We start from the raw sequence: 9,523 nt of genomic DNA, 5'->3' as shown, positions 1-9,523 counted from the left end.
CGTTGGATGAGGGTCGCTGCGGTGTTAGTGTCCGGATTGAATCCACTAAGCCTTGGCAACCGCTACCCACGAAGAATGAACAAATCTGCTACAGTACAGACCCACGAGGTCTGAGAGAGGTCTCCTTCAAGGAGACTGTAGAGCAGGCCTGGAGCAACCAGGGGAACTCTTGATTGTAGAGATAGACCTCCACTAGGGTCCACAAGTCGAGAGACAAGGGACCGTGGGAGGCGGCAATTTGGCATGCGTAAAAGGGCACCCACGGGCCACCAGAGGGGACTAGGGTGCTGGTCTTTGGCACAATTGCTGTAGAGTGGTTGGCTCGTAAATGGGCCAAAGCACAACTTCCCCACTGGTCAGGGTCGTGTGCTACGCAAGAGGTGGCCGGTGTCCTGGGGTATTGGGGATCTCGGCACCCACGCGGTCCACGGTGCCCAAACTCGTTGAGCACACTCACTGGCCTCTGGGATGCGCTGGAAACCCACCTCAAGGGTTCTGGAAGTCATCGAAGTTTGTGAGAGCAGCGAAGTTCCAACCGGGTCACTTGCAGTGTTTCAGGTGCCTGCCAAGCAGGGGGATAACTCCTTTATCCCAAGGGAGATTTCTTCCGTCAGCTGGGCAGCAGCAAGTCGAAGGTCAAGACTGTAAAGTTCAAGATTAATCTGAGGCTCTGGGGCCACTTTATTCACCTTTATCCCCAAGATTAGGGGAGTGTCCAGAGTAGTGTCCACCAATGAGTGGTGAGGCGGGAAAGGGTGGCTACGCCCTCTCCCCTTTGTGTGTTTCCCGCCTGGGTGAGGGGCAGGATGCCCCTGAACCGGTTCGAAGCGGTGTATGCAGAATTAGGTCTGTGCAGCTGCCTACGTGCAACTCTGAAAGGACATTTGGTGCACCCACCCTGTTCCAATCCACATTATCCTGTCTGGGGAGATGCTAGCACCTCCCTGCCACAGGAGCCCTATTGTCCAGCTGGCGAGGCTGGGGTTTTCCCCAGCAACAGCCAGCCAGGGTCGTGTAGGTGGCGGGCAGTAGCCATTTTGTGTTACTTGTGCACTTTTAAATTGGTGTCTAAATTCTACCGCTTTTCCCATATCGCCCCTCTAGCAGGGGGGAATCGTACCCTCATGCCCATGGCTGGACTGGGGGTATGATTCCTACATGTTTGACACCAAACACGATATGGTTCTGTGTAGCCATTCTCAAGTTATCGCGTTAGCGCGATAGACTTATAATGCGGTTAAGAGTATATGGTATGGCTACACCACAAACAACCCAGTAACGATTTTACGAAGGTTGCAGAGAGGCCCTACTCATGTAGGGGTCCCCCTTCACACATACCTCAGCACCCTGCCCTGTAGGATTAGAAAGGCCTGCTATAGGGGTGACCTATGAGAGTACATGTGTTGTAATGGGGTGGGATATAGGGTACCTATATCCCTGTAAGGGGTGCTAGCACCACCTTACCCAGACTACAGTAGTGGTCTGGTGGTGTCAGTTTGTATGGCTGTCCCAGGGTAGCACAATAAGTGCTGCAGCCCTGGTAGGCCTACTGTGGGACCCATGCCCTGGGTACCTAGGGTACCATCTACAAGGGACTGGTAGGGCATGCCCAGCATCCAATTAGGTTTGTACCTACAGTACTCACATCAGTTTTAGGGAGAAAGCAGATAGGCTGGGGTCCTGGGTAGCAGGATCCCAGCCAGACTAGTCAAAAACCACTCAAATACCAGGCAAAAAGTTGGGGGCAACCATTAGTCAGATTCCACTCTCCTACAGTACCATTTTTGGGAAAGAACACAGGCACTGGGAACCTGATTGGCAGGGCACATCAAGTCAAAGTGCATCATTAGTCTGGCAAAAAGTGGGGGTTACGGCAACAGAAACCCAGCTTCCTACAAAGTGAGCATCTCAAATTGGAAAATAATAAAAGTCACTGAAAAAAAAGTTGTCAGTGGGTTTTGGTTTTTATTTGCCTAATCCACTGAGCATGCCTGAGACATTGGAAAGTTAGAATGGTATATTAACATAACTTGAAAGAAACATGTAGCCTAAACCGTTCAGCAACTTATTCAAATAGTCAGTGCATATAGCTGAAGGCTTACTTTCCAACTTACTTTCTTTCATGACATATATATTATGTTAGAATGATTTATTGCCTTACATTTAATATAATACTACATTTTGAATAACCACACAACTGTGTGATTCCTAGAAGTTGAAGTGGCGTAAGGGGGAGATCTGCTGACTTTGGAGCTGAATAACCCGGTTTGAGTCTCGGCGTAGACACCATCTTGTGATTCTGGTCAAATCACTTAATCTCCCCTGACTACCACAAAATTAATTTGTCTTTGTGTAATGATGCCGGTACTCATATAAAGCGTTTCAAAACATTCGGGTCAAGTTCGCGATGTATAAAACTGCAAAAACAAAAAAGAGTCGAGCTTGCGCTATTTAAAACTACAAAGACATGTGAGTGGAATCACTGCTTACATGCAAGTATTTTGCATTGTAATAAGAAAAATGCTAACCTGTTGCAGGAGAAGAAATATACTTGAGTTTACCTTTAACTTGGAAATTAAATACAACTTTGTAAAATGGCCTCCAAAAGAATCCAAAACAGATATATCGGTTTCTTTTGTAAACGTTTTAGGCTCTTATCTTCCGCTTGTTCCCTAGTCCTTCTTCTATTTCCACCATCACCAAATTTTGGGCGGAGCTTTCAGCACACTCAGAGTGAATGTATCAAAAACAGAAAGAGTCTTCCGGGGCAGTCGCTGTAGCTGTCGTGTGGGCGGGGTTTTTCTTAGGGGGCGTGTCTGTCCATGCTCGGGATGATGGCGGGCTATAGCTGGATATCGGAACCCTGGTTACCTTGGTGAAGGCGTTGGGTGACTAGAGCTCCCCCAAGCCATGGCGCACTGGACCGACTACGAGAAGGAGCAGGATCAAAACGTACGGGCACTCGTGGAGAAGGTGTGCGGGCTAAGTGAAGATTCCTCGAACGACGAGAACTACAAACGCGCCTTACAGTTCGCCTGGTCACACTTCAGGTCTGTTGTGTACATCTGTCAGCTGTCAACGGAAGCGCGAAATTGTAGTCCTTCGGAAAGTGCATGTTGATACCAGGCATCAGTGTATTTGTAGAAGTAGCCGTGCTCGGTTTCTGGCTGTCTGTGCTGAGCATCCTTAGGGCGCGTAGGTGTCTCTAGCATGTACAATTACAGATTTGGAGTGATACATAGTTCGCAAGTGTTTTAGGTAGAGATTTCACTGTGCTAATGTATAACGATTTTATGATTGCAGTGTTTTTACGTGTGACATTTCAGTGCTTTGTGAAACTGAGTATTACTATTGCGAGAAGTATTGATTGTGCCCTTCTAGAGTGCACTGCAATTTATTTTTAGATCGGACAAATGACTTTTTTGTTTTTATTGATGGCTTACAGACATGCGACAATGTATTTTGGCAGATGAGTCTCAAAGTTTCTTTTTTTATATGTCAATTTTTTTTTTTTTTGTGATATATAAGTTTTGGACTTTGAGATTCTATTGTTTTCCCTGAAAAAGATGTAGTACATACTATGAACATTGGGATTTTTTATAACAAACTTTGTTTTGGTTATATGTCAACAGTGTGATCCATGCGTTTCGAATTGTGAGCAATCCTGGGGTTATCCCAATCCAAGAATCATTATGCATAATAGATCATTCAAGTTACATTCTTGGAATTAGGAGTGAATGAATCCGGCCCGGTTCTAGAGGGTGGGCCGGGTGGTCCAGGCCCACCCAAACATGAGCCTGGCCCACCCAAACATGAGCCTTGGCCCTCGCAAACATGAGCCTTGGCCCTCGCAGTGGGGATATGAAGGCCAATAGAAAATGGGCACTTTAATTTAAAACGTTCCTCCGAACGTTGTTTTACTTCATATTCTGGGAGATGCGTTATTGGGCCTGGGCTCAGGTGGGCTGTGTCGTGCAAGTACAATAGGGGCATGGCGAAGGGAACACATTATTTGACACCGAGTAACTTTTACCTACCGTTCTGTGCTGCTGCGTGGATATTTCCATTTCTGTTCAGCATTTGAGAAAATAAGTTTGTTTATTCTGATTCCCCTTTCCTGACTCCTGCAGCTGCTTATCAGATCAGGCTGTGACACAAGAAGTAGGTAAGAGAATGTGTTACTGTTTGTTTTTATTTTTAAAAATCTGCACAGGCCCTGCAAGGCACATCATTATCATGTCCATGGATGCAAGGCAACAATAAAACATGTCCAGAGAACTGGTGATTAATGATCCTGCTGGAGAGCAGTCCTTTGCCTGTTGGTAGTTTTGAAATGCAGATAAGCTGTATTTTATTTGGATAGCTCAGTGGGTTACTGCCTTTGTCACAGAGATGTTTGTGTTACTTGCAGATCAGAAGTTACAATCCTAACATAGGACAGTGGCCTATGAACTGTCATCAAAGAGCTGCATACAAACATGAATGGTATTGTTAGAACTCCACTTTTTTGTGTTACTATAAAGTTAGAAATTCCCCAGTCTTTCATTATTTTAATGCTGCTAAAAAGAGTTTGGGTCGATATACATTTTTATTAGTAAAGCCAACCCCCAACCACTGGGGTATGCTTTAAATCCTGAGTTTGTGCTTCCCCAGCCCAAACCCTCTTAAAATATACTGCCCACCAGTATGGATGACATGTAATTCCTACACCTTGTAATCCTCATTGGCTCATGTGACATTCCCTATAGACCAAATTACATACTTGTATGATTTTTTGTTTCTGTATAATGTGTGTGTGAGGTAAAGTACTGTGACACCCTACACTGATATGAGTAGCACTATACAACAAATGAAATTTATATGAGAGGAGGCTACAGAGACATTAAGGGTACTGTTGGAGGGTAGTAGTAATGGTATCTGCGGAGAAAAATTTAATTGGTGAGGCGCCAAAAAAGGCTATTGCACTAGCGATAAAACCGTCCCTGTCATTGCCTTTCTGTTTTTATTTAATTAGCAATCAGGTCATTAGGGCAACTGTGGAACATATTTTAAAGTGCGTGCTAATTATATTTACTGCTATATTCAATGTTTTAAGTTTGAAGGTGATTTTACTAATGTTTTTTACAGGAATAATGAAGTAGAGCTGGATGGTGGCTGATATGGGGCTGGGGCCCAAGGTCAGCTGTGAGATAAGGTACACAGGAGAGGGATGGTCAAAAAGTGGATAATCGGGCCTGGAAGTACTTGTACTGAAACCTGGCCTGTTGGAATTTGAGGGTTTGCACTTACGTCCAGACATCGCTCTTACTTTCAAATAACTCTCCACATGCTCTGTGTACACACAGAATTGATCTGTTGCATACTGGTGACTGTTTGCAAGTAAATATAATGTAATCTAGGGCTTGTACGCTACCACAAGAAGCGACAAATTGGGCCCGCAGTGGCCCACCCAAATGCACCCTTGGCCCACCCAACAAAAAGTTCCTGGAGCCGGGCCTGGAATGAATAAAGAATGTACATACAATCCTATTCTAAACCTGGGAAAAATCCCCACACCCCCATTAGCTAGACAGCTCCCCTGTAAATTCACTTTCACCGTAACTTGTGGATGTAGATGCTGATGGTGTTTAGTAGGGGTGGGCGGAAAATTCCGCTCCGCCAGCGTAGCAGATAAAGCCAGCCACCCCTGCTCACCGGCCCGGTCCCTGCTTCTGAAAGCAGCCAGGCCGGGGAGAGCCTCCCCGGGGCCACGGTGGACACCCTTCCCCAGCGCCCGGACCCTCGGCTGGCTTGCGGGACGGGGGGCTCCCGCACCCTGAGACGGAGCTCCAGCACCGGGCCCGGCTTCCGGACCCTAGCCAGGCCGGGGAGAGGCTCCCTGGGCCCCGGTGGACCACCTTTCCCAGCGCTCGTGCCCTCGGCTGCCTTGCAGGACGGGGGGCTCCCGCACCCTGGGACGGAGCTCCAGCACTGGGCCCGGGCCCAGCTTCCGGACCCCAGCCAGGCCAGGGAGAGCCTCCCCGGGCCCCGGTGGAACCCCGTCCCCAGCGACCGGACCCTCGGCTGGCTTGCGGGACGGGGGGCTCCCGCACCCTGAGACGGAGCTCCAGCACCGGGCCCGGCGTCCAGACCCTAGCCAGGCCGGGGAGAGGCTCCCCGGGCCCCGGTGGACCACCTTCCCCAGCGCTCGTGCCCTCGGCTGCCTTGCGGGACGGGGGGCTCCCGCACCCTGGGACGGAGCTCCAGCACCGGGCCCGGGCCCAGATTCCGGACTCCAGGCCAGGCCGGGGAGAGCCTCCCCGGGCCCCGGTGGAACCCCGTCCCCAGCGACCGGACCCTCGGCTGGCTTGCGGGACGGGGGGCTCCCGCACCCTGGGACGGAGCTCCAGCACCGGGCCCAGCTTCAGGACCCCAGCCAGGCCGGGGAGAGCCTCCCCGGGCCCCGGTGGAACCCCGTCCCCAGCGACCGGACCCTCGGCTGGCTTGCGGGACGGGGGGCTCCTGCACCCTGGGACGGAGCTCCAGCACCGGGCCCGGCTTCCGGACCCTAGCCAGGCCGGGGAGAGGCTCCCAGGGCCCCGGTGGACCACCTTCAACAGTGCCCGGGCCCTCGGCTGCCTTGCAGGACGGGGGGCTCCCGGACACTGGGACGGAGCACAAGCCCCGGGTCCGGGCCCAGCTTCCGAACCCTATCCAGGCTGGGGAGAGCATCGCCGGGCCACGGTGGACACCCTTCCCCAGCGCCTGGACCCTCGGCTGGCTTGCAGGACGAAGGGGCTCCCGCACCCCGGGGCCCGCCGGACGAAGCACGAGCCCCAGGCCCGGTCCCAGCTTCCGAACCCTAGCCAGGCCGGGGAGAGCCTCCCCGGGCCCCCCGGTGGACCCCCTGTCCCCAGACCCTCGGCTGGAACCAAGGAGGGTTAAGCCCAGACCACGTCCTCTCTCCGACGGCCTGCCCGGGGATCCAATTTTTCTCGACGTGGGGGCTTACAGAACTCTGGGGAAGGACAAAAGTTGGAGTGAGCCCGGCCGGCCGGCAGGCCGGCCATCCGGTCGCCCGGCCCGCAGGGCCATCCGGTCGCCCGGCCCGCAGGGCCATCTGGTCGCCCGGCCCGCAGGGCCATCTGGTCGCGCAGCCAGGCGACCAGATGGCCAGGGGCCCCCCAGGTGGCCTGGGAGGGTGCCGTGCCCAGTCGCCCTTGCAGTCCGGCGAGGGTGGCCAGGCGCTCCGAGGCAGCCGCTCGGGAGGGCTCCCTCCCCGGTGCTGCTCCGCGCCTCCCAGCGCGGGAGCGGCGGCAATGGGAGGCCAGGCCAGGCCATCTGGTCACCCTGCCGAGCAGCGAGGGACTGTGGCCCCCGTCCCCGCGCCCCAGTGGGGCAGGAACAGGAGGGGGAAGCCCCCGTGCCGGAAGGCACGTGGTGGAGGCAGCCTCCCGCAGGCCTGCGTTGCCCCCTTCCGCGTCCCGCCCGGCGGCAGAGGGACCCACCCCTGGGTGTGGTGGAGGAGGGCGTCCGCGAGTGCCCACGCACGGAGAGAGACAAAAGCTTGGGTCAGAGGATGACTTTCAATAGATCGCAGCGAGGTAGCTGCTCTGCTACTTACGAAACCCTGACCCAGGGCATGGGGGGCCGGAGGCCCAGGGCCCCCAGCTGGGCCCCAGCCATGGAGGCTGCATGGGGGACCCGACGGGCCCTCCGACCCGGGGCCCGCAGAAAACTTCGACAAGCAGGGGAGGTCTGCACAGGACCGACAGACCCCAGTTGAGACAAGCATATGCTACTGGCAGGATCAACCAGGTAGCCGCACCTGCTGACAGGGTTCGGGTGGGCCGCGTGCCCGTCTCCCCGACCGGACCACCTTCGCGCACACCCTTCCCTCTCGGGAGCCTGCTGGGGGGAAAGGAGCCCACCTGCCTGGGCGGGAGGGCTCGCCGGAGGGGTGAAGAGAGAGGTGGCAGGTCGCATGGGCACCGGCAGGCCCAGCCGTCTCCCCCGGGAGGGAGAGGCGGGCCGAGGCGCAGCCTGAGCGAGACGCAGGGGTGCCGGGGCCTGGCGGCACCCCTCGGAACGGTCGTTCCGAGCTGCTGCGGAAATGTGCTGGGCGGAGAGGGGTGACGGCGTGGCGCACGGGGCCTAGTACGGACCTGCTGGGCAGCAGCGTCCGAGGGCCTGGCGCCACCCGACCCCTTCCGCTCAGGGTCAGATCACTGAGGGGCACGAGCTGCCAGGGCCACTCGGCCTTCGCTCTGCTGGGTAGGTTGAAGGGCCTCCCGCCAGGAGGCAGACCCTCGAGTCGGACGGTCCATGCGGGGAGGAAGCTAATCGCTTGAAACAGCCGAGGCTGGCAAGCAGTCCATCCCTAAACGGACCGAGAGTGCCCAATCGATCAGAATACGGCTGGGGCATCCCCTCTGCAGGCCACCCTGCGCAGGGGGGATGGCGGCTTCAGATTCCTGTCTGGTCGCCCCATAGGAAAGCATTGCGCGCGACCAGATGGTCTAAGGGAAGATAGCCAAATAAAACGTGCACGACCAGATGGCCGAGGGGACAGGCGCGACCAGATGGCCGAAGGGGAAAGTTACTACCTGACGGCCGGGCTCGGGAGGGAAGGTATCTGGTCGCTCTGTGCCCCAACGAACGAGTGAGCGGGTGCCAGGGCATGGGGGGCCGGAGGCCCAGGGCCCCCAGCTGGGCCCCAGCCATGGAGGCTGCATGGGGGACCCGTCGGGCCCTCCGACCCTGGGCCCGCAGAAAACTTCGACAAGCAGGAGAGGCCTGCACGGGACCGACAGACCCCAGTCCCGGGCCCTTGGCAGAGCGGCAGGCTGGGGCAAGGGGCCCGGGGACGGGGACCCCGACCCGGGGCCCGACCGGGCCCCTGGACCCAGCCAGGGCTCCCAGGCCCGGAGGCGCAGGGGAAGCCTCCCCGGGCCCTCCGGACCCCGCCCCGGGCACCCTGCCACGCGGCAGGACCCAGGACGGAGCCCGGGGTGGGGAGGCCGCCCTCTCCGGGGCCCCCAAGGGCCCGGCCGGAGCCCCCAAGGGCCCGGCCGGAGCTCCCGAACCCACACGAGCGAAGGGAGGCTCCCCGGCCACAACGGAACCCCGTCCCGGGCCTTTGGCAGTGCCGCAGGCCGGGGGACGGGGCCCGGGGCCGGAGACCCCGACCCGGGGCCCGACCGGGCCCCTGGACCCAGCCGGAGCTCCCGGGCTCGGAGGCACAGGGGGGGCCTCCCCGGGCCCTCTCCGGACCCCGCCCCAGGCACCCTGCCACGCGGCAGGACCCAGGACGGAGCCCGGGGTGGGGAGGCCGCCCTCCCCGGGGCCCCCAGGGGCCCGTCTGGATCTCCTGAAGCCAATCCACGGAGGGGAGGCTCCCCGGCCACAACGGAACCCCGTCCCGGGACTTTGGCAGTGCCGCAGGCCGGGGGACGTGGCCCGGGGCCGGAGACCCCTGGACCCATCTGGAGCTCCTGGGCCCGGAGGCGCAGGGGGAGCCTCCCCGGGCCCTCCGGTCCCAGCC

At 56.8% G+C, this 9,523-nt stretch overlaps 1 protein-coding gene across 1 annotated transcript in view; it reads left to right on the top strand.

Annotated features, from left to right (window-relative positions):
- Positions 1 to 2,786: 2,786 nt before the first annotated feature.
- The window catches only part of TUBGCP5 (tubulin gamma complex component 5), a 394,755-nt gene continuing 388,018 nt past the window's right edge, over positions 2,787 to 9,523 (top strand). Inside the window, exon 1 of the mRNA XM_085622861.1 lies at positions 2,787 to 3,050. Within this exon, the coding sequence (XP_085478987.1) occupies positions 2,911 to 3,050 (140 nt within the window). The 5' untranslated portion in view covers positions 2,787 to 2,910. The remainder of the gene's footprint in view (positions 3,051 to 9,523) is intronic.

Source organism: Triturus cristatus, chromosome 8, assembly GCF_964204655.1.
Source record: "Triturus cristatus chromosome 8, aTriCri1.1, whole genome shotgun sequence".
Lineage (NCBI taxonomy): Eukaryota > Metazoa > Chordata > Amphibia > Caudata > Salamandridae > Triturus > Triturus cristatus.
Note: the sequence above shows the minus strand (reverse complement) of the source record. Positions and strands in the feature narration are given on the sequence as shown.